The following is a 26,466-nucleotide window of genomic DNA, read 5'->3' as shown; positions in this document are numbered from 1 at the left end:
TTCCCGACCTCTCCACCCCCACCCCCTCTCCGGCCTATCACCCTCACCTTAACCGCCTTCCACCTATTGCATTCCCAACGCCCCTCCCCCAAGTCCCTCCTCCCTACCTTTTATCTTAGCCTAACTGGATAGATAGTCTAATTCAGTTTCTCGTCAATGGTAACCTTCAGGATATTGCAAGTTGTTGATTGAGCAATACGTATTAGCCAGAACACTGAGATAACTCCATATCCATCATAATACAGTAAGCCTTCATTTAAAGTGATAGTTGCAGTCCTGAAAATTACAACTTTAAGTAAAACAATTTGATGTAAATCACATTTACCTCTTAAATCTAATCTAAAAACTTTAGTTAGGTTCTGCAGAATCTAGTTCATCTGGAATAAAACATTAAACTTTGAAATACTTTCTCAGACTAATGTTTTAACTTGGTAAATGGAATAACTTTTGAAATAAGATGCATTTTAAAATGCAAGAGAAATGGGTTGCTTTCCACTTGCTTCCCTCTTACTGTCAATCCTGCTCACCACTGGTCCTGCTTTCAAAACTCTCAGTTCCCACACAAACCATTCCCTAAGCCTCCTCCTCACTGTGACCTTCTGCTACTCCTTGACACTCCCTCTCTTTCCCACTCTTCAGGCCTGTGGTCTCTGTTGCATTCTGTCCTCCATCTCATCAAACTTTATGATCCCCAATCTTCCCTCTTGGGAACCCCTCGCTGTGAACGAAAGCCCTGAAGGTGAGAGGCAGCTTCAATTGGCAGGGGCTAAGCCATGACTGTGTGGTCATTTTAATGAGGTCAGCAAATTGGACATCATAGAATATGAGTTCCCTGATTGGGGCTGTTAATCTGGCTAGATCTGTGAGCTCAGCTGACAGATAAAAAGAAGCATTTCAGAGATATTGACACTCTGGTAGCTGACTCTGAAGAGGCAGTACTAAAGTCAAGGACTGTTCATGCATAAATAAAGGGCAACTTGGTGATGGGATACCAGCCTCTGTGGAGTTATTTCAGGAGGCTTGAAAGTGAAAGGGAGCTTCAAGAAGTAGCAGGTGACATAAACCAGAGGACTGGTATTGAAGGAAAGGGCCAGGGATTGGACGTGGCTGGTCCAAAGTAACACCTGTCAGGTCATGTGTTCCTAAACCTGACCTGATACTATAAATGTTTAAAATGAAACTTGTCTTGCTAAGTAAGCCCCATTCAATGAACAATGTTAATGTGAATTGACTTGAAATAAGGCAACAAAAGAATTGTATTGGACTCAGAATATTAACATCCGCAGAAGTTGCCAGGTCTGATCAGTGTCTCCAGCCCTTTCTGCTGTTTTCGCAAACAATAGGGAGTTATTATCATTTAAATCAACCTAAGAGGGCAGGTGGGGCTCTGGGTGAACCTCATATCCAAACAACAACACCTCTGACAGTGCAGCACTCCCTCCATACTGCACTGGAGTGCCAGCCTAGATTTTTGTGCTTAAATCTCTGGAATGGAACTGAACCCACAATGTCGCGACTCAGATGCGAGAGTACTATCAGCAGGTGCTGACCACCGTGTCCCTTCCCTATGGCACCCTCACATGCTAGTGTAAAAGATGCAACCGATCACCAAAGATAGCCCTTTGCCACCAGTTGTATTTTTGGTACGGTTGGGAAAGAGCCTGTAAAATAAGATGGGTAGACAGTCCACCACCAATCCACCCAATCCTGAACAGCCCTCAGGATATGTGGCTGGTGCTAGGCCACCCATTCTTAGGTTTATTGAGGCCTTTACCTGACCTAATATTCCCTCTGCTGTCATAATGTGGGTGGGCAGTCAGTGCCAGAACAAAATGTCCAGCCCGCTATTTTGGCAGTTCTGTTTAAAAGGCAGGAAAGGATGTTGGTGGTGGGGGTGAGGATCAGGGAAGGGGTGGCAGTGCAGTGGTGGGGGCTATTGCCCTGTTCACACTGGAGCCCCCTATGATATTGGCCCTCCAAACCCTGACCCCCCCCCCCCCCCCATCCCCACTCCAAAGTCCACCATATTTGGACAGGGGCTATCTCCCAGAGTCATATTGTATTCTTCAGGGGGACTGAGTAAAGTATCAGCAGTGGCAGAACTAAGATACAGTGCTGTTGCAACTACTTGGCTCTCAAGGGCAGGACGTCCTTTCCCTGAGAGGTGGAGGTCCCACTTTCAGGTAGTTATGGCTGCCCCCAAGTATATCATTGCTGCAGACAGTGGGTAGGTTTAGCTCACTTGGCTGGACAGTTTGCAAAGCAGACCGATGCCAACAGTGTGGGTTCAACTTCTATCACTGGCTGAGGTTACCATGAAGGACTCTGCTTCTCAACCTCTCCCCCCGCTTGAGGTCTGGTGGTCCTCAGGTTAAATCACCACCAGTCGTCACTCTCTAATGAGAGCGTAGTCCTATGGTCTGGTAAGACTAAGGCGACTCAATAACAATTGCTGCAGAGCAATGCTTTGTAGTTGGTTGTTGACTACCTTTTCTACCAAGGGTCAAGCAATACCCCGAATAAGGTAAATAACATGGCCTGGATGCTTTCCCATTTTCCTGTGCCCCAGACACTGCTTCCATGCGAATCAGTGATTTTCTTACATTTCTGACCTTGCACTTACAGTCACCTTTGATTTTTGTTCTCTGTCCCATTCTCCAGTATGATTTCTCTGTACATGGCCTTCTATGCTATTTTAATGGAGCTCAACCTTGATTTGAGAAACAGCATCTCGCCTTTTATTTTTAGACACTTGTAACCTTCTGAATTCAATGTTATGTTCAAACAGTTTATATATCACCTATGTTCACATTATTTCTCCTTTTTTAAACTTTTGGATGACTGGTGTCAGTGATTTTTCAGCTTTCCACATTTACTGCTCTGTGAACACATCTTTTGTTTCTTTATTTGTTCCCTGACCACCCACCACTATCCCATCTGTCATTGAATCTCTCCTACCTTCCAGCCTACGACAGACCTTCCCTTTTGTTAATTTTACCCATCTCCACTTTCCTGGTTTCTGTACTAGCTTGTAAACTAGTGTCTCTCTAATCTTTTTCAGTTCTGTCAGGGACCTGAAGTATTAACTCTGTTTCTCTCTCCAGAAGCTTTGCAAAGGTTTCTGACTATTTCCAATGCTTTCTGCTTTAATTTCAAGCATCCAGAGCATTTTGCTTTTAGATTTATTTATCCACCTAGATATAGTACTTTTCCCTTCAAACTGTGCCTGTTTAACAAGCTAGTATCGCAGCCACTTGCCAGGATCTACCTCTCTGTCTGAGTACGTTATCTATTTAACTATTTGTCTGGGGACAATATCTATTTAGTTATATGGTTACACAGAGCTCACTCACTAAGATATTCTTTTATGTATCTGAGTATTTTATGTCTCTCTGGGTACAGTATCAATTTATTTCTCCGCATACTGTGATTAATCTTGGTTACACCAGCCATTTTCCAGTTTGGATACAAGACAGATTTATAGATCACCATCATGCATCTACTTATTTTTATCCATTCATGGGATGTGAATGCTACTAGAAAGACCAGCACGCAGGCCTATTATCTATTTGGTTCTGAGAACTGAGTGGTGAGCTGCCACCTTGAATTGCTGCAGTCTGTGCATTGATGTTTTCCCACAGTGCTGTTGGATTTTGCCCTGGTAGTGATGGAGAAATGGTGATATCATTCCAAGTTGTAATTGGAGGGCACTGGCAGGTGGTGGTGGTGTTTGCATGCACTTATTTGCTGTCTGTCACCTCCTAGGTGGAGAGGTCAAGAATTTGGGATGGTTTTTTCAAAGATGTTTTTGTCACTTACTGCAGTGCATGTTGCAGATGAAATACATTGCAGCCATGACATACCTGTGATGGAAAATGTGTATATTTAAAATAATGGACAGGACGCCGGTGAAGTGAACTGTTTTCTCCTAGTTGAGTTCAAGATTCTTCAGTGCCATTTAGATCATCCTGCGTGGAAACACAGACTGCTTAGTTACCTGTGGCATTGCAAATGGAACCAAACACTGAGCAATCGTCAGTAAACATCCCCACTTCTGATCTTATAATGAAGGAGAGCTATAGATGGTTTGATCTAAGCAATACCCTGATAACTCCTGCAGTGATGTTTTGGAGCTGAGATGATTGGCCTCCAACAACAGCAACCATATTGTTTTCTGTTAGGCATGACTCCAAATAGTGGAGAGTCTTTTCCAATTCACATTGACTTCAACACTATGATTACTCCATGACGCCATACTGTGTCAAATGATGAGTTTGAAAGGGCAGCCATTGCCACCTTACCTCTGGAATTTATCTCACTCATGTTTAAATTAAGGCTTTAAATGAGGTCTGGAGCTGAGTGGTCCTAGCAGAATTCAAACTGATCATCAGTGAGCAGGTTATTCATGCTGCTTAAATACAAATGCTGCTTAATATCACTGGTGATGACACCTGCGCACACATTGTCAACAATTGAAGATGGTTGTGTGGATGTTAATTAGCTGGTTATGATTTGCCAACAGGATATACCTGGTCAGTCTTCTACTTTGCTGTGTAGAATTCCAATGTTATAGCTTCTGGTAATATTTTTTTAGTGGCATGGCTATTTCTGGAGCATAAAGTTTCAGCACAGCAGTCATAACCTGCAGTGATTATCAGAGTATTGTATTTAAAAGACTTATCTGAATACTTTGACATGTTTATATATTTGAGTGCTGCATCTATTTACACATCTGAGTGTTATACTGTTTATTTTTGTGAGTTAACTGTCCACATTTCTACTACTTATGCATCAGAGCACTGTTCTTCCCTTTGATATTGCATTCATTAATTTGCTACTGTATCTATTTATCTATAAGGTATGATACTGTTTTATCTTTCCAAATGCTGTATCAGAATCCAGCAGCTATTTATCTCTTTGACCACAGTGTCTAATTATTTATTTGTACTAACCTATGAAGCATCTGTATCTATTTATCTGGGTACAGTATATTTTAAATTATATCATGGGATGTGGGAATCAATGACAAAGTTAGCCTTAATTGCTCATTTCAAATCACTTTTGTAAAGGATCTGGTGATGCACCTTATTGGATATAACAGTGAGAACTTTTCAGAAGGCATCAAGAATTAACCTCATTTGCTTTAGGTTTGTCTTCATATTGGCCTGACTGGGTAAGGACAACACACTCCCTTTTAAAATGACATTGGTGAATCTTTCTTCCAATGCTAATCTTGCAGTCTCATGGTCATCACCATTTCTACAAATGTTTTATTCCAAGTTTGTTTCAATCTCTGAAATTAAACTCCCCAACTTCGGTAATGGGATTTGAAGGTTTATCATACATCCATGTCTTTGGACTACTTTACAGTACCACATGCTCTAGAATAGAATAGAATCCCTACGGTATGGAAACAGGCCATTCAGCCCAACAAGTCCACACCAATCATCCGAAGAGTGACCCATTCCCTTACTCTATATTTACCCCGATTAATGCACCTAACTTACATATCCCTGAACATTATGGGCAATTTAGCATGGCCAATTCACCTAACCTGCACGTCTTTGGATTGTGGGAGGAAACTGGAGCACCTGGAGGAAGCCCATGCAGACACAGGGTGGGTATTCAAACTCCACACAGACTGTCACCCAAAATTGGAATTGAACCTGGGTCCCTGGTATTGTGAGGCAACAGTGCCAACCACTGAGCCACAGTGCCATCAAATCTCTACTAGTTGCCTGGAAATGATGGCCGTGATGTTTTGTTTTATGGCATCGACATTGTTAGTATGACAAGTACCAATTTAGCGCAATCTCCAGGGTGGGCTTCATTGTTTGACATTTTGAGGGGGTCATTAATATAGCTTTTGAGAATGTGTAAGAATATTTAGAGTAAGCAGACTGTGACATGAGTAAGTATATGACAATGTTTTCACTCCCGGTGCTATTTTTGACTTCATATTTTAGTTTTAAAAAGCATTTGTGAAATAACTCTTATTGAACAAGTTATTGCACTCCTTTGGAGCAGGTGAGACTTGAACTCAGTGGTAGGGACAGTATGACTATATCACAAGGGTCCTCCAGTTACTTCATTCTCTTAAACTCCCACCCTATACAGAAGAAGGAATGATCATCTGCTTTAATTTGAAGGGAAGATTTACCACATTTTGATTAATTTCCATTTGATTAACATCTACTCATTGTCATGGAGGCAGAAAAGGATTTTGGTTGCTACCTGCATCATAAAAATTGATGAAGTCTACAAGGAATTGTGCAAAATACAGTGAAAGCCTTGGTTCTTGATTCAAGAGTTCTCATGTTCCAATGTTCTGTAGTTTCTGGCCCATTGACTTGCAGCATGAGAAGGAGATTGAGCAGACATGATGGAAAGTGGATAAGCTTTTTTGAATAGAAAGGAGGGAAAAACTGACAGTAGTAAAATATGTTCACCCATAATCTTCAGGTGGTAATTCTCCTACTGTAGCATCAGTTGTGAACAGTGTTTGTAACATCTCCATTTCACAAAGTGTGTGTACTGTCTACAAAGTGCACTGCAGTTGACTTGCAGCCTCAGAACAGGAAAAGGGCAGCATTGTTAATTGCTATAAAGGGAACTATGGTTTTTGAACTCTTTCTTGTTGGTTGGTGAACACAGCATTTCCAATATCATCCAGTTTGTGTCATTAGAGACATCTCTGGCAGTCTGTTTACAAAATGATGCATACAGACTGTATTTGTTGTTTCCAAATAGAAGCAGGAGAAGTGATCATTGGTTTCATTAACTTAGTAGACTACTTGGTGTTGCTGGGAGCCATTGACTGCACACACATCACTTTATGGACATGTGGAAGTAAATTTAGAGCTTTACTGCAACCAGCAAAGATATCAGCTCAGTATCCAGTGGGCATGTGACTGTTAATATTTTAGGTTAAGCTGACTAGCTGATGGAAGGTCATTGTGACCTAAAATGGTTTATTCTGTTTCTCTCCACTGACAGCAATTGCTTTTGTATTACTGATGATATAAAATTAAACCAGAAACTCAACTGGACCAGTCAGTGGCTACAAGAGCAGTTCAGAGACTAAGAAATCTGCAGCAAGTAACTCCTGATTCCCAAAGCCTGTCCGAGGCATAAATCATGATTGTGATTGAATAATCTCCACTTGCTTGGATGAGTTGGAGCTCCAATAGCATTCAAGAACTTGATACCATTCAGCAGATATTGGCCCAATTGAATGGTACCCACAGCCAATCAAGGTGATTTTTAAATATTTACTCCCATCACCAGTGGTAGCAGTGTATACTGTCTTCAAGGTGCACAGTAGTTGTTCACCAAGGCACTTTCAAAAGCATCTTTTGACTCTTCAATCTCTCCTTCCTAGAAGGACAAGGGCCTGACTTGGACCTATATTGCTATTCCTTTACTGTTGCTGGATCAAAATCCTGGAAGTCCCTCCCTAAGAGCACTCAACATAACTGTACATCACACAGACTTCAGTGGTTTAAGAAGGTAGCTCGCCAGGACCTTCTGAAGAGCAATTAGGGATGGGATACAAATTTGGGCCAACTGTACAATGCACAAATCCTGGGGAGGAATTATTTTAAAAATTCAATACTACATACAGATCAGCTAGAGTCTACTTTCTGGTTATCAATTATGATGCTGTACTTTTGCTGTCTGCATATAGGCCACAATGACAGGCTACAAAAAGCTGACTCATTATTTCAACAGACAGAAGTGGGTACTGCACTTGCTGGACATTAGAGTCATGATTAGAGTGGTGCTGGAAAAGCACAGCTAGTCAGGCAGTATCCGAGGAGCAGAAAAAATGACATTTTGGGCAAAAGCCCTTCAACAGGAATGAGCCTGAGAGCCTTGGCGGTGGGAAGATAAATGAGAGGCAGTGGGGCTGGGGAGAAGGTAGCTGGAATGCAATAGGTGGATGGAGGTGGGGGTAAAAGTGATAGGTCGAACAAGAGGGTGGAACGGATAGGTGGGAATGATGATTGATGGTTGGGACAGGTCATGAGGATAGTGCTGAGCAGGAAGGTTGGAATTGGTGTAAGGTGGGGGAAGGGGAAATGAGGAAACTGGTGAAGTCCACATTGATATCTTGGGGTTGAAGGGTCCCAAGGTGGAAGATGAGGCGTTCTTCCTCCAGGCATTGGGTGGTGAGGGAGTGGTGGTGGAGGAGGCCCAGGACCTGCATGTCTTTGGCAGAGTGGGAGGGGGAGTTGAAGTGTTCAGCCACAGGGTGGTGGGGTTGGTTGGTGCGGGTGTCTTAGCGATGTTCTCTGAAGCAAAATGGGCAGCATTCTTCTAAGGAGAGCTACACTGCCACATGAAATATATTTGTATAGACTATCGGGGTGCTTAAGCAACACTTCAGCTGCCTACACTATTGGTGAAGTCATGTGTTAAGCAGTTTTTTAAAATTCAAATGTGGGACATGAGTATTGGATGATTTATTGCCCATCACTAGTTGCTTGAGAAGATGATGGTCAGCTGCCTTCTTGAACTGATGTAGTTCCTGTGCTGTAGACATACCGACAATGCCCTTAGGGAGGGAATTCCTGTGAGAGATGATTTCATGCTTGCAGTAGTCAGAGATATGTAAGAATGAGATTAACCTTTGACAATACAAGATAAAATTGTTGGAGGTTTTTCATAAACAAATGATTTGAATGGTTCAACCTGAAATGGATTTTGAGACTTGCACACAAATGGTAGAATAAATAAATAAAAAACCGCAGGTGCTCCAAATCAGAAACAAAATCGGAAATTGCTGGTAAAACTCAGCAGCTCAGGCAGCACCTCTACAGATGGTGCCAGACCTGTTGCTGTTTACCAGCAATTTCTGTTTTTGTTTGTGGTAGAATATGGAATCTGTAGATGCATTCAGTGATCTTGAACAACTGTGTGTGTGGTCATAGAAAGTTTTGGCACTTCACCCAGGTCTTCAGGGAATTCATAGTATTTGCAATGTGCTTCTTTACAGTGTCTATTTGAAAGGTCTCCTGTGCCCCAATGGATGAGAACAACTCTCTCTTCCTGTCCACTTCTGTATCAAAACCTCTACAATTGCATTGAAGAGGCTTGGACCTCACTGTAACATAGTCGATTATCATTCAAATCAGACACGGTTTTTGAGCACTTGCTGTAGGTGAAGTGCACCTCCCTTTAAGCATTGCAAATTGGCTTTAAATTGGTGAGCTTGAACTCTTGCGAGCCTCTTGATGTTTAAGCACAGGGGTCAGTTAGCTGCTTTACACAGCAAAGTGAAGCAAAGCAGTGTGGGTTCAGTTCCCACTTTGGCTAAGGTTATCATGAAGGGTTAATCTTTTTAACCTCTCCCCTGGCCCGAGACGTGGCGACCACAGGTTAAACCACCATTACTTGTCTTTCTCACAAGAGATGAGCCCTATAGTCTGTTAAGGTGGAGACTTCACCTTTAGTGCTGGCTGCACATTGCAATCATATAAGTGATTAGCCAACATACAGTTGGCGTTCTTCCAACTTTGGAAACAATGGGTTAACTACAAGTCACGATCCCTGTACTTAAACGTCATTGAATATCACGGCATAAATATACTCTTTCTATTAGGGGGTCAGATTACATATCGGGATAAACCATTTATTTATCAATCTGTCTGCTAAATCTATTTATATATCAGGATCCTACTTTTCTTGATTAATCTGGCTCCTTTCTTTTCATTTCGTGCATGTTCAAGAGAAGGACCGTTTTATTGAAGTTATAATCGATCATGCGTAAATGTTGACCACTAACCTCTGATCAAAATTCCTTCGTGTTGCATATAAGCCAAGGTCAACTTTTGACCCTAAGATTCTTCCTCTTTTTTTTTCAAAACACCTCATGGTAGTTTTGCCGGTGGGATTGATGGGAACAGCCCAGTGAGTCATTTTCATGTTTATCATTTTCTCCAGTGAAGTGTTCGGGACAGCGCTTTCCTTCTGAATGCAGACCATAGCCAGCGACCACGGCGGCGGCTCCCAAGGACTGGCATGGATTTCAACCTCTCCAAAATATTAGCCACGCATAAATCTAACCCCTAAAGTCTCGGCATCTTTATTATCGCATGAGCAAAAATGGTTCCGATCTATTAGGGCACTCTGTTTTTAATCGATCAGTGGAAGTTATTTGTTGCTCGATTTGTGTCAAGAATCTGTTTAGCTGTTGGTGCACAGATCTATTTTTTTCTGTCTTGATACAGAAGAATATAAGGAAAATAGAAATGGGCTATTTTGCCCCTCAAACACGCTTCACGATTTAACGAGAGCGTAGCTGATCTTTTCCATAAACTGCATCTTCCTGCTTTATCTCCATAGCCAGCATCCTGTGAGCACCTAAACTCTGCCAATCTCTGACTTAAATTTGCTGAGTGACTGAGCATTCCCATCTCTCTGCGGTATAGAATTCCAAAGGTCCATTACACTTTGAGTGAATAAATTTCTCTTTATCGTAGTCCTTTGTAGAGAACCACTTATTACGGCTCTGTAACCTCTGATTCTAGCCTTCCCAGGCATCTACTCTGAATGGTTTTGTAAAGATTTTGTATGCTTCAATCCGATCACTTTTCATTCTTCTAAATTCCCAATGTATAGTGGATTATATTCAGATGGTCAGAAGTAACACTATTATCTCTGTTGTCACTATCTCTAAAACCCTAGAATGTAAGCTATCAGCTGCTGGAAATTTGCTGGCTCTCTGTGCCATTAATGTCTCTAAGTATTTATTATTTACTACATTTATATAGCTCTCTGGGTACTGCATTTACCTTAATATCAGAGTACTGAAAATATTTCTCCAGCTAAGTGTTGTAAGTATTTTTTGATCTGTATTGTACACTAAATCTATTTACCTTTTCATGTACTGTATCTATCTGTCCGACCATCTGTCCATCCATACATCCATGTGCCTCCAGTTAACTGTCTGAATGGTTACATACCTGTTATTTCCCATCACTATTTCTTTTACCTATTAGAGTATAGTATCTCAAACTATTTGAGTATATGACTCAGATATCAATATGTAGCTATTTATCAGTCTGGGTATTGTATTGATTTTTCTGTTGGACACAGGACTTACTTATCTCTCTCGTTATCTGTCATTGTGCTGTACTTATGTACCTTTCTATTTGGGTATAGTATATTTTTATCTGTTTGAATACAATATCAATTCATCATCTGGGTACTGGGAATATTTCTCCTTTTGAGTTGCATTAATTGTCTTGGTGTACAGTGTTTTTTTGGGGTATATGGTATTTGCTTATCACCCTGGGCATGTTAACTATTCATTTTGTGGTTAAAAGGCCTGTTTGTCATGCTGTGTACTGTCTTTAGCTATCTGGATACAGTACCTGTTTATCTCTCTAGTTACGTCTCTTAACTATCTGAGTATTTATCAATTTATATTTTGGGGCATTGTTTCTATTTCTCTAACTGAATGTGTATCTACAACAACCTGATGAAGAGGCAGCCCTTCAAAAGCTAGTGCTTCCAAATAAACCTGTTGGACTATAAACTAGTGTTGCTATTTTTAACAGTCTAACACTGACACCTCCAAATAATGTGTATTTATTCATCTTTCAGGTTACCTGTAACTACTTAACAGTCTGAGTACTGTATGAATTTATCTTGATATACTGTATTTATCAGCCTGAGTAGATTATTTACATATGTCAGGGCATTGTATCTTCATGCTTTTTTGAGTACTGTATGTATTTGTCTCACTGGCTTTGGTACCTATTTATTTATCTGGCTAAGATATTTATTAATCTTTTTGAGTATAGTATCTATTCATGCATCTTTGTATAATGTCTATTCGTTATTGTGTCTGTTTATTAATTCCACTTGCTGGATATCATATCTGTCTGTTACTAAGGTATGAAACATTTGCATCTAATTGGATACCTATCAATTTGAAAATAATATCTAATTGAGCATCTGAGTAAGTTTCTATTTATCAAACTGATTTATGTATCTTTCTGGGTATCTATTTAGCCATCATTACGTGTTGTCTGTCTATCACTCTGGCCACTAGATCCATTTACCTAAATGACACATTATCTATTCATTTATCTCAATACATTAATTTATCTATATACATACTGTATTTATTTATCTTTGTGAGCATGATCTATTTATCTATCTGAATACTACTTTTTTTTAACTCTGGGACTGCAGTAGGAATTTATCTGCCTGGGACCATATATATATTTGTCCTGGTACTATATGTAATAATTAATGTATTTGCATTTATTTATTCATCTGTCTGGGTATAATATCTACTTACCTATCTAAATACTTTATGTACATACTCTCTGGATACTAGTGAATTCATCAGTCCATCCCTGGCTAAGTATTTATCTATCAATCTAGTATTCTGTATTTTTTTTATCTATTTGCATGCATTACTCAGATGGATAAATAGATATTGTATTTATTTATCTAATTCAGCACAATATTTATTTATTCATCACTTTACAGTACTAGCATAATATCTTCTCTTTTTTGCATACAATATCCATTTGTCTATCTATATACTATATTCATTTAAATTAATGCATCTCTTTAACCGTGGGTGAATTATGTAGTAGCAATACGGAATACTGTAATCTGTTTATTTATACTGTATATATTTATCTATGTAAAGTATCTATTTATATGTTCAAGAATGCTTTAGCTTCAAGTAGGGTACAGCTTCAATGCATGGCTTTGTGTATTGTACCCAATTATCTAACTTTGTACAGGATTTATGTACATATGTATTACCGTATCTGGATGCTGTTTTGGTTTATCAATCTAGATACTGTACAATGTTTTCATCTGAGTACAGTATCTACAGAGCTATTGTGGGACTATAATTATTTAGTATTTCCTTATATATTTGGATATGAAATTTATTTTATCAGATACTCCGTTTATCTGTTTGCAGTATTGATCTTTGCACTGAGTCTATTTATCTATGTGGATACTATATCTATATAAATATATCTATATCTCTTTGGAAGGTATATTTATTTATCTATCTGGGACTGTATACCATATCTATTTATCTATTTGGTGCAATAAGTATCAACCTGGTTACCATTTAAACTCATTTATTTTTCTCCCTGGCATCTCAGTCTAAATATCTACCTGGGTTCAGAATACAAAGTATTTAACTATCTGAATAACATATCTATTTAATCACATGGATACAGAATGTATGTATTTGAGTGCTATATCTATTTACCTATTGTGCCATAGTCTGTATCTGTCATGGGGGTACTGTATCCATTTATCTTTTGCCATACAGATTGATTCACAGATCCACTCCCGGATACACAAATTGATATATATACACATTGTTTCATGTTTGATAAGTACATAATCTACTCATAAGTAGATATGATACCAGAAAAATAAGCATTGCAAGTATCATTCATGAATCTATATACAATATCTATCTACTATCAATTAAACACCTAATATGTTTATCTCTCTTCAATAATTTGTTATTTATGTTTCTGAGTCCTATCTATTTATTTTTCAGAGTGTATTATCTTTTTGTCTGTAGTTTCTATTTTCTATAAGTATACAGCATCAATATATTTAGCTTGGACTGTATATAGCTGTCTGTCTGGATACGGTATCCATTTACCCTTATTGATGCATATATTATTTTTCAATTTAAGTTTATTCAATTAATTCATGGGAGGTGGGCATCACTGGCTAGGCCAACATTTATTGCCCATCCCTAGTCTCCTTTGTGAAGGTGGTAGTGGCTTGCCTTCTTGAAATGCTGCAGTCCATTTGATGTAGGTATCCCATAATGCTCCAGGGTTTTGACCCAGCCAAAGTGAAGGGATGGTGATAAATTTCCGAGTCAAAATGGAGAATGGCTAGGATTGGAACTCATAGGTGGTGGTGTTTCCATGTATTTTCTGCCCATCTCCTTCTAGTAGGCAGTGGTTAAAGTGTTGTCTAAGGAGCACTGGTGAATTCCTGCAGTGCAGCTTGTAGATGGTCCACATTGCTGATATTGAGTGTTGATAGCAGAGGGACTGAATGGCACCACAGCCACAAACAATCAAGTGGCCATGTTGTTCTGAATAAAGTCGAGTTCTGCACTCACTCAGACAAGCACATGGATGATTTTGGGATAGTGTAGGGGGACGAGTTGAGAATACTTCACAGGTCGGCGCAACATCGAGGGCCGAAGGGCCTGTTCTACGCTGTATTGTTCTATGTTCTATGCTCTAATCCATCAGACTCCTGATATGCCTTAGGAAGAGTAGACATGCTAAAATTGGACATAGAATGCTTCAGTATCTGAAGAGACACGAATACTGCAGAACTTTGTGCAATCATCAGTGAATATCCTCTTCTCACCTTATAATGGAGGTAAGGTCATTGATAAAGCAGGTGAAGCTAGTTGGGCCTTGGACATTACCCTGTCAAATTCTTGCAGTGATGTCCTGGAGCTGGGATGACTGACTTCCAACAATGAGAATAATTTTCCTTAGTTCTAGATATGACTGCAACTAGAAGACAGTTTTACCCCAGCTCCCATTGATTTTAGTCTTGACAGGTTGCTTTCATGGTGCACTCAGTCAAATGTGGCCTTGACGTCAAGGGAACTCACTCTCACCTCACCTCTGGAATGTGTGTCTCTCCTCCATGTTTGAATCAATGCTGTAATAAGGTCGGGAACTGAGTGGCTCTGGCAGAACCTAAACTTAGCATCAGTGAACAAGTTATTGCAAAGCAAGCATTGCTTGAAAGCATTGTTGGACATCTTCCATCACTTTACTGATAATCAAGAGCAGCCAGAATGTGACAGTAATTGGCTGGGATGGATTTGTCCTTCTTCTTGCGTAGAGAACATACCTGGGCAAATTTCCTCATTGTTGGGACGATACCAGTATTGTCGTTGTACTGGAACAACTTGACTAGGGGTGCAGCAAGTTCTAAAGCACATGTCTTCAGTACCATTTCCAGAATATTGTCAGAACTGATAGGTTTTGTGGAATCCAGTGCCTCCAGCTGCTTCTTGATATTACATTGAGTGAATTGAACTGGCCACAGTTGAATGCAATGTACATAATTTTGACTGTGTTGTTTAAATGCTGTATCAATAATTTGTCAGGATAAAATATCCAGTTTTTTCGTTTGTACAATGAATGCATTTACCTGTCTGGGAAAGTATCTGCTTCTCTCTCTGGGCATGAATTCATTTATCTAATTGCATTTTAAAAATAGCTATGCTATCAGATAGGTAAATAGATATTGTACATAGGTTATTATCTAACTGCATACTGTACTCTATTTATTTACCTATTTGCATATAATATCTATTTATCTGTCTGGGCGCTGTATCTATATTTCCCAAAAGGAATATAATATTGATTTAACTATCATCATCCAGAATTAAATTATCTCTCTGAATATTTATCTTTCTGTAAGCAATATCTATTTATTTATCTGATACAATTGATATCTAAGTCATTGTGTGCATTGTCTATTTATCTATTTTAATAAAATGTGTACCTTATGTAGCACAGTACCATATGTATTAATCTAGTCAGGTACAATATCTATTTATATATCTAAAGGAATTGTAATAATCAAATATGATTTGGTTTAAATGTAGGCCTTTATGTTGTGTATGTTTACCAAGCTAGGTATAGGACCTATGAATCCATATACACTGTGATGATGTTTAGTTTTGCACATACTGTATCTATTTATTTATCTGATCTATGTATTCATTTATGTATCAGACTACTGTATCTATTTGTCAATCTCAGTAAAATGAGTACTTAATTACATGAGCACTGTATGAAATTATCTATCATTACTTGGATAAAGTATGAGCATGGATAGAGGATTGGTTGCCTAACAGGAAGCAAAAAGTAAGGATAAATGAGTGCTATTCTGATTGGCAATCAGTGACTAGCGGTGTGCCTCAGGGATCGGTGTTGGGAACTACAATTATTTACAATTTATATAGATGAATTGGAGTTGGGAACCAGGTGTAATGTATCAAAGTTTGCAGATGACACTAAGATGAGTGACAGAGCAAAGTGCGGGAATGTGTTGCTGGAAAAGCGCAGCAGGTCAGGCAGCATCTAGGGAACAGGAGAATCGACGTTTCGGGCATTAGCCCTTCTTCAGGAATGGGCTAATGCCCGAAACGTCGATTCTCCTGTTCCCTAGATGCTGCCTGACCTGCTGCGCTTTTCCAGCAACACATTTCCATCTCTGATCTCCAGCATCTGCAGACCTCACTTTCTCCACAGAGCAAAGTGTGCAGAGGACTGTGAAACTTTGCAGAAGAACATAGATACTTTAAGTGAGTGGACAAAGGTCTGGAGATGGAATACAATTTAATAAATGTGAAGTCATCCATTTTGTTAGGAGTAATAGTAAAAAGGATTATTACTTGAATGGTAAAAAGTTGCAGCATGCTGCTATGCAGAGGGACCTGGGTATCCTTGTGCATGAATCACAGAAGGTTGGTCTGCAGGTACAACAAGTAATTAAGAAGGCAAATGGAATTTTGTCCTTCATTGCTAAAGGGATTGAGTTTAAAAGCAGGGAGGTTATGTTACAGCAGTATAAGATGCTGGTGAGGCCACACCTGGAGTACTGTGTGCAGTTTTGGTCTCCTTACTTGAGAAAGGATGTACTGGAGGGGGTGCAGAGGAAGTTCGCTGGGTTGATTCTGGAGTTGAGGGAGTTGGCTTCTGAGGGGAGACTGAGTGGACTGGGATTATACTCATTGGAATTCAGAAGAATGAGGGGGGACCTTATAGAAACATATAAAATTATGAAGGGAAGAGATAAGAGAGAAGTAGAGAGGCTGGCAGGTGAAACTAGGACAAGAGGGCATAGCCTCAAGGTTAGAGGAGCAGATTTAGGACTGAATTGAGAAGGAACTTTTTCGCCCAGAGGGTTGTGAATCTGTGGAATTCCTTGCCCAGTGAAGTAGTTGGCGTTACTTCAGTAAACATTTTTAAAGCTAAGATAATTGTTTTTGAACAACAAAGGAATTAAGGAATATGGTGAGAGCACGGGTAAGTGGAGCTGAGTCCATGGTCTTATTGAATGGCAGAGCAGGCTCGAAGGGCCAGACGGCCTACTCCTGCTCCTAGTTCTTATGTTCTATGTTCTATGTTCTTGTAATTATCTCTGAGGAGACAGTGTTCTATTAAGATGCTGTATCTTTCTGCCTGGCTATTTATCAATTTACCTCCAAGGCGCCATAATCTAAATATCTTTTTGAATACTGTTTCCATTTATTGATTGGGAAACCATATCTATTTAACTAAATGAGTATATTAACTATCTATCTATTTGTATATATAATCTATTTGTCTAACCATTTGCCTATCCAGGTAAATATCTATTTATCTATCTGGGCACTCCACAATTTATTTGTCAGAAAACTATTTATTTGTCCATCCAGGAACTATTTCTTAATATTTCTGGTTATGTTTACATTGATCTATCAATATTTAATATGTATTTATTTTTATGTCTACTATGGCTACTTAACTCTCTGAGCACAGTATCTATTTATCTAGTTTAAATATTGTTCTGTATTTAACCATTTGATTGAATATATCTTTATAACATATTTTTTAATCTATGGTGATTCAACAACTATGAATCTCTGTCTCTATGCTATTGCCAAGCTAGTATATTTACCTCACTGTGTGCTGAATCCTTTTATTTGCTTAGGGTATTTGTATTTCTTTTATCCAACTGGTACTTCCTTCTGTTTATCTCTCTGGTATTGTTTAGTTAACTAATTGTATATTTTATTTATATACCTATTTATGTTCTGCACCCACTTATTTAAGTTGTTACACTGATACATGAGAGTGTCCATTAATTATGATGACCACAGTACTTATCTCCCTGCGTTATGTGTCCTCTTGTTTTTGTCAGTTCCCTTTCTGTTTATCTCTCAGGTTCTTCTGTCTATACGTATTCACTAATGATGACACGTTGTATCATCTCAGATATTAAAACCATTGTACTGACTTGCAACAGTATTTGTACAACATTTTGGTTTGGGTTGATAAATGTGTAGTAATGACAACCTTGACCAAATGAGGATCTAACCATATCCTTTAACTTTTGATGGAATCATCATTGCTTAAAAATGTGTTGCTGGAAAAGCGCAGCAGGTCAGGCAGCATCAATGGAGCAGGAGAATCGACGTTTCGGGCATAAGCCCTTCTTCAGGAAGAAGGGCTTATGCCCAAAACGTCGATTCTCCTGCTCCTTTGATGCTGCCTGACCTGCTGCGCTTTTCCAGCAACGCATTTTTAAGCTCTGATCTCCAGCATCTGCAGTCCTCACTTTCTCCTATGGAATCATCATTGCTTAAGACTCCAACATCAACATCTTGGGTGGTCACCATTAACCAAAATCTTAACTGGATGAACTATATAAATACCACAGCTACAAGAAAGATTCAAAGACTATCCTGCAGTATGTAAATCATCTCCAGAACTGATCTGCCATCAGCAAGGCACAAGATTGGCATGTGATGGAATATTCTCCACTTGCCTGGATGAGCCAACTCCAGCATTCATGGAGCACACTACAATCCAGGGCAAAGCTATTTTGCTTAGAATCTCATTTGCATCCTTATAGATTCCTTCCTTCCGCCATCAGTGCAGCAGAGGGAACGCATGTACAATCTATGAGATGCGCTGCAGAAACTCCCCAAGACATCTTTACAGAATCTCTTAACCCACTAACTCTGTTGTCTAGATGACAAGGGAAGTAGGGAGCATCAGTTTGCAAGATTCCCTCTGAGTTATGCAATTCCTGACTTGGAAGTATATCACCATTCCTTCATTGTTTCTGGATCAAAATATTGGATTGTCCTACCCAACTGCACTGTTTGCATACTAATAACACATGGCCTGCAGCAGTAAGAAAATACAGCTCACCATCTGATTAATAAATGAAAACAGCATCCACCTTCTATGAATTAGGATTAAAAACTAACATATCTACTATATCTATTTAAATATTTTCAGTACTGCATCTATTTATGTATCTGGATGCAATATGTATTTATCTATTTTGTTGTGAATTTGTGGAATTCTCTATGCCAGGGAAATATGGATGCTCAGTCATTGAGTATATTCAAAACATAAATCATTCAATTTTTGAGTAATAGAGAATTAAACAATATCAGGATAGCTTGCGGAGACAGAGTTCTAAAAAACAATCAATCATGACCTTATTGATGAAGTCTTTTAGGGGAAATATGTCAACCATTGCATCTATTTGTCATGCTCTTATGTGCCCACTTATACCTGGATGCTGGAACCATTTACTTATCTGGGTTTTGTATCTGTGCACCTCTCTGGGATGGGCATCTATTTGAAGAGTCAGACTTGAAATGTTAATTCTAGTTCATTCTTCATAGATACTGCCACACCTGCTGAATTTTTCCTGCATTTTTTGTGTTTATAATCCATTCGTAAGTCTAGATATCTGATCATTTGGACATATTGTCTATCTCCCTGGCAATGATGTCCATTTATCTATTAAATATCAATTTTCCCATCTCAGTATGCTATCTACTTATCTATATAGATGCTATATCTATTCTCACTCTGGGCACTTTTTAATATTTATTTAGGACACTGAATCTATTCTTTCACAGAGTAGTTTGTATACAGCTCTCTAGCTACGGTATTTATTTCATTAGATTTTGTATTCTCTTTTGGATAGCTAACAGGTACCTTACTTCAACTCTCTGGAATCTATTATTTATATGCATAACCTATATATTTATCTATCAACATGGGTTATGTATTTTATCTTTTTTTGTTTGTATTCAGCTTACTTGACTATGTACTCTGTCCTTTTATCTCTTCGAGTGCAGTCCTCATTATCTTCATGGGATTAAATTCATCTCTCCGAGTGCTACTTATTTCAATCTATTTGTGTAGTGCATCTATTTCTCCATGCGAATATAGTGTATTGATGGGAATTCTTTGTACTTATCTATTTAGCTTCTGCATCTCTCTACCTGCTACTGCACAATATCTGTTCATTTGAGCACTTTACCTGTTAATCTTTCTTGCATAATTTATTTGTTTATCTATCTGGATAAGGTAGAATCTATTTGTCTTTCTGGTACTATACCCATTAATCCACCTGGTATGGAAGCTATTTATCTATCTGGAAAATGTAACTATGCATCTTTTGCATACTGTACTGATTTATATATCAATGTACATAATATATTTATCTCTCTTTGGTATGTATATCCCTGCATGAGTTCCTAGCCCAACCATTTACACAGGTCTCAATTCCATTTGCAACTTCTCAGAAAATGAAGTAATTATGACTGTCTGCAGCGAGATCTTGGCAACATCTACATTGGGCTGATAAGTAACAACTGGGTCAGATAAAGCCCCGTAAAGGTCACTTTGAACAAGAGAGAGTCACCTTCCAACTTTCAATGCGATTGCTATCACTGAATATCCCACTATTAACATCCCAGAGGACCTCATCAACCAAGAACTTAACAAGAAAAAAACACACACACAAAGACTATGGGTACAAGACCAGGTGAAAGGCTGGATAATCAGCAGTGAATAAATAATCTCTCGAGTTATCAGTATCTGCAAGGCACAAGTCAGGGATGTGATGGAATACTTTCCACTTGCCTTGATGAGTGCAGCACCACCAGTACTCAGGAAGGTCATCACCATCAGGTCAATGTTGCCTGCGTGATCAGCAGTACATCCACCACCATAAACATTCACTCCATCTACTGTCAACACATCATGGGCAGCAGTGTATATCAAATGCAAAGCAGAGCTACACCAAGGCAACTTCTGCCACTCAGACAGATAAGGGTAGCAAGGCATATGGAAACACCACAACCTAGTAGGTCCCCTCCAAGCTATGAACCATCCTGACTTGGAAATATATCACTGGTCCCTCATTATCACTGTATCAAATACTGGAATGCTGTACCCAATAGTAGTGTGAATTTGTCTACAATATATGGATTGTAACAGTTAAAATATGCAGCTCAACATCACTTTTCCAAGGACATCTGATACCCCTATTGTTTAAATGAATAAAAGAAATATTTATCAGTGTACTTCAGTCATTTATCTGTCTGGGCAACATAAAAACTTATCCATTAGACAGCAACATCTATCCATCTCTTTGAGTACTATATCTATTTCTCTGGGTGCTGTATCTATTTATCTATCTGTATTCTCTATTGCTATGTCTCCCTGAGTCACAATCCATTTATCTGTCAGGGTGCTGTATATGTCAAGTTCTGAATCATTTTTATCTGTGTATGTAGTCTGTAGACATTAATTATTTGCAATATCTTTAGTTTGGCTTCTGTAGACATTTAATGCAGCATAAAAAAACAGAAAGTGACAGAAAACCTCTGCAGGTCTGGCAGGATACGTAGAGAGAGAAAACAGAGTTAATGTTTCAAGTTGAATAACTCTTTTTCAGAGCTGCTTGAGAAACATGCTGGAGGAGAGACATAACTTGAAACATTATGTCTCTCTCCACAGATGCTGCCAGACCTGCTGAGCTTTGTTAGCACTTTCTGTTTTTACTTCAAATCTCCAGTATCTGCAGTATGTTTATTTATGTATAGGAACTGCATTCAGTGTTTAGGGCAGGAACTAGTCCTGTGTGTGTTTACCTGTGTGCAGATAATATTTATTGGATATTATACGTAAAACAACAATTTGCATTTATAAAATACCTTTAATGTAGTGAAATATTATAAAACAAACATTATAAAAAAAACTATGGGAAGGAGCCACATAAGGAGATATTATGTTAGATGACCAAAAGCTTGATCAAAAAGGTACTTACGAATGTCTAAAAGAAGGAAAGTGAGGCATAGAGGTAGAGAGATGTAGTCAAGGAATTCTAGAGTTTAGGATTTGGGTCACTGAAAGCACAACTGCCAATGATGCAGACATTGTAATTGGGAATACACACAATAGGCCAGACTTAGATATCTGAGAGAGTTGTGGGACTGGAATAGATTACCAGTCTTGGAGGAATTTGAAAATGAAGATGAGAAGCTTAAAGGCAAGTTATGGTTTGACCAAGAGCCAATGAAGGTCATTGAGCATAAGAGTGAGACCCAGATATATACCAATGTACAAGCTTAAATTGTGCATTACACTGCTTAATACATAAGTACCTGGACAGCCTATGTACATGTGTATCACTAGATAAATGGTCTAATATTCTTCAAGTGGTGAATTTACAATAGCGCAGGAAATAAGAGTTTGAGCTCTTAGTTCTGTCACAACAACTTTCACTAATACACAGGTACCGTACATTGCATTTCCAGCCGATATATAAATCTGGATTCGATTCAGTTGAGACTTTTTTTTGCTGTTGCAGGAGATTTGGGAGGAAATGTGCTGCTTGTCAGCAGGGAATCCCTCCTACCCAGGTGGTCCGGAGGGCGCAGGATTTTGTCTATCACCTGCAGTGTTTTGCTTGCATTGTTTGCAAACGCCAACTAGCCACTGGTGATGAGTTTTACCTCATGGAGGACAGCAGACTGGTCTGTAAGGGAGATTACGAAGTGGCAAAGCAAAGAGGTGAGTTTACTCCTACCCTGCCTCACATCAGTAAATCAGTGAAGCATTATTATTGTTCCTGACTTTCCAAATGCATCAACAATTCGATTAAGTTAATTTTTTGATGCAATTAATAGGTCAGCCATCAAATCATTTTTTATTGACAGAAGTTATGAGTAAAATGCAATTGAGCAAAGATCTATGTCTTCTTTTATGATACATCGATCAATTTGATTAATAATAATAATTAGGAGCAGGCTTAGGCCATTTGGCCTCTTGAGCCTCCTGCACCATTCAATAGGATCTTGGCTGATCTGGTAGAGGTCTGAGCTGCACTTTCTTATCTGCATCCCTTACTCCTTTGTTCATCAAAAGCTATCAAATTTAGCCTTGATCCTTCATAGATCCAGCTTCCAATATGCTTTGGGAGAGAGAAATGCACAGGTTTGGAAGTCTCTGAGAGAAACAAACAGATTTCTAAATTTCTGTGCTAATATTGAAAATTTGTTGAAAACATTCTTTCTGAAATAAAGTAAAATGAACACATTAACTTTCAAAGCACACACATATATATACATATATATGTTCAGAAATTCATGTACACATGTGTTCATCTAAAGGTAAAGTCACCATAACCTTATTCCCTCCTGAGAGATGGACAGCTGGCGATGGTGTAACACAAGGGTCACCATATCTTAAGTGAGGGGAAGTGTTGAAAAGGAGAACTTTTTTATGGTAACCACTGCCACTGCAGAAATTGAACCCACATTGCTAACATCACTAATTGGTCATCTGGTCTACTGAGCTAACTGACCTCCAATATGCTATGTACAATCCTGATGAAAGGTTCTGACCTGATACATCGACTCCCCCCTCCCCTCCTCTGATGCTGCCTGACCTGCTGTGCTTTTTCCAGCTCAACTCTCTATCCACTCTGACTCTCTAGCATCTGCAGTTCTCACTATCTCCATATTACGAATGCTGACTCATTCAGAACAAATTAGCAAGCACCTTGTCATGGGCACCTACATTGACACCCTGTTACCCAATCACAGGTATTGTCACACAAAATGCTGATGTATGTTACCCGCTTCCTATGGCTAACAACCTGTCCCAATTCCATTCCCCCATTCAGTCTGGGGGTGGGAGGTGAAAGGAGTCAAAATGTGTGGTGCTGGAAAAGCACAGCTAGTCAGGCAGCATCCAAGGAGCAGGAGAGTCGATGTTTTGAGCATAAGCTCTTCATCAGGAATGTGAAGGGATCCAAGGGGGCTGAGAGATAAATGGGAGGAGTGTGGAGGGACACTGGGAATGCGATAGATAGATGCAGGTGGGGGTGTGTGATGATAGGTCAGGGTGGAGGGTGGAGCGGATAGGTGGGAAGGAAGATGGAAACGTATGACAGTTCAAGAGGGTGGTGCCAAGTTGGAGGGTTGGATCTGAGATAAGGTCTGGGGAAGGGAGATGAGGAAACTGGTGAAATCGACATTGATCCCGTGTGGTTGGAGGATCCCAAGGTAAAAGATGAGGCATTCTGCCTCTAGGCATCATGTGGCTAGAATTTGGTGGTGGAGGAGTCCCGGGACTTGCACGTCCTTGGTGGAGTGAGACGGGGAGATGAATTCTTCGGTCACAGGGCAGTGGCCAGTTCACACTTTCTCCTGGGGGGGTAAAACCTAAGCAGATGATTGTTAAGATGATTCTGGAAGAAATTAGTCTGCTCCTGACAATTGAGCCCACTCAGATATGGACTTTTTTATTTCACTTGCAGAAGCAGAAACCAATGCCAAGAGGCCCCGAACCACAATCACTGCCAAGCAGTTGGAAACTTTGAAGAATGCCTATAACAATTCCCCCAAACCAGCTCGCCATGTGAGAGAACAGCTTTCGTCTGAGACCGGGTTGGACATGCGTGTGGTCCAGGTATGGAAACACTCACTGGAGCTTTTACTTTCTTAAAATTGTAACTTCTGAAAGGAGAGAAATCCTGGACCCATACAACAGAACCTTTACAGAAGAGGAAAGGTAATTGATACAAGGCTTTGATTAGATGTGATGAAGGAACTGACACCCATCAATTACCTGCTATTCTTCGGCATCCAGGGAACAGGAGATTCGACGTTTCGGGCACAGGCCCTTCTTCAGGCCCTGAAGAAGGGCCTGTGCCCGAAACGTCGAATCTCCTGTTCCCTGGATGCTGCCTGACCTGCTGTGCTGTTCCAGCAATAAAGTTTCAACTTTGATCTCCAGCATCTGCAGACCTCACTTTCTCCTGCTATTCTTCATCTACCGATTGTCTGCCTTCTAAGCTCCTTTATATTCTGGCTTTAATCACTCAGAGAGTAGGGGTCTGGTAACAGGCTGCACTCTACATTTATAACAATACTGGTTTGCCAGAGGAACATGTGTAAAGTTTAGTTTACGAGACATTCTCTCCATAAATAAGTGTTAGACAATTTCTAATCTCTCTAAATACAGTGAAGAAAATTACCATGAAACTGCAGTTTGGGACTCTTGTAATCACAGTGAAGTTCAAAGTAAGAATAGTATTACTTTAAATCCTATTCCACTACCTTTCAGGTAGGCGATGTCTATCCATTGCTCCCTACCCTCAATGTCAATATTCTTGCTCCCACATTGAGAGTCCCAGTTCAGATATAATTATACACATGTAAATAGATAGAACTGATATCAACAACCTGGAGAGAATGGACTATTCAGTCTTGTACCACAATGAAATAGTCACCAGGTTTCCACGGGGATTCCTTCTGGTCATTATTTCTCGAGGTTGTGGGGGCATGTTTGAAAGTTATTGCCCAAGCCTGAGGTAAGCACATTTTGCAATGTCACTCCATGTAAAGATTTTATCAATTTGAGTTTAATGCTTGAAGGAGATAACAAAAAAAGATCAGGGGACCAACTGGATAGATCCCTCAGAGAGCAGACCTGGGTATGATGGGCCAACTGGTCCTAAGAATCCTATGAATTAATCTCACAATGTAGTTTGATCTCAAGCTATATGCTTAACATCAACAAATTAATGGAACAATGTGAGAAAGGTTTATACTTACATTACCACTTTTATACAAATGTGAGGTGATCCCCACTTTACATTTTCCTAATCGAACTGTTCAGAAATGTTACTGTGTACCTCAGGAACAGGTGAAACCTGGTTCTTCTGGCACAAAGGTAGGAACACTTCCATAGCACCACAAGAACCCCTGACCCCACTTTACACGAACAGAGTGAACAGGGAGAAACTCTTTCTGTTTGTTGGAGGGCCAATAATAAGACCACACCAACTTAAGATCATTGGCAAGTGAATCAGAGGAATTTCTTTTTAATGCAACTGGCTGAAAGGGTAGTAGAAGCAGATTCACTATCATTTTTGAAAGAGAATCGGATAAATATTTGGAAGAATTTCCTTTTTGTGAAGACATGGAAAAAGATCAGGAGATTTGGATTAATTGGGTAATGTGACCAAAGAGCTGGCCAAATGGCCTCCTCCTGTATTGATCTAAGATTCTATCTATGTTTATATAACTGGAGGAGAAGGACAAAGTTTGTGAGAGGATTTGTAGCTCGGGTGCTCATTGTTGTGGTTCTGTTCGCCGAGCTGGGAATTTGTGTTGCAAACGTTTCGTCCCCTGTCTAGGTGACATCCTCAGTGCTTGGGAGCCTCCTGTGAAGCGCTTCTGTGATCTTTCCTCCGGCAATTGTAGTGGTTTGTATCTGCCGCTTCCAGTTGTCAGTTCCAGCTGTTCGTTGCAGTGGTCGGTATATTGGGTCCAGGTCGATGTGCTTATTGATTGAATCTGTGGATGAGTGCCATGCCTCTAGG

The 26,466-nt window shown here is 39.6% G+C and overlaps 1 protein-coding gene across 3 annotated transcripts in view; it reads left to right on the top strand.

Annotated features, from left to right (window-relative positions):
* Nucleotides 1-26,466, top strand: part of lhx3 (LIM homeobox 3) — a 169,848-nt gene that overhangs the window by 128,640 nt on the left and 14,742 nt on the right. For all 3 annotated transcript variants that reach the window (XM_043720490.1, XM_043720491.1, XM_043720493.1), the window contains 2 exons: nt 22,444-22,646; nt 24,397-24,548. In XM_043720490.1, coding sequence (XP_043576425.1) covers nt 22,444-22,646; nt 24,397-24,548 — 355 coding nt within the window. The remainder of the gene's footprint in view (nt 1-22,443; nt 22,647-24,396; nt 24,549-26,466) is intronic.

Source organism: Chiloscyllium plagiosum, chromosome 30, assembly GCF_004010195.1.
Source record: "Chiloscyllium plagiosum isolate BGI_BamShark_2017 chromosome 30, ASM401019v2, whole genome shotgun sequence".
Lineage (NCBI taxonomy): Eukaryota > Metazoa > Chordata > Chondrichthyes > Orectolobiformes > Hemiscylliidae > Chiloscyllium > Chiloscyllium plagiosum.
Note: the sequence above shows the minus strand (reverse complement) of the source record. Positions and strands in the feature narration are given on the sequence as shown.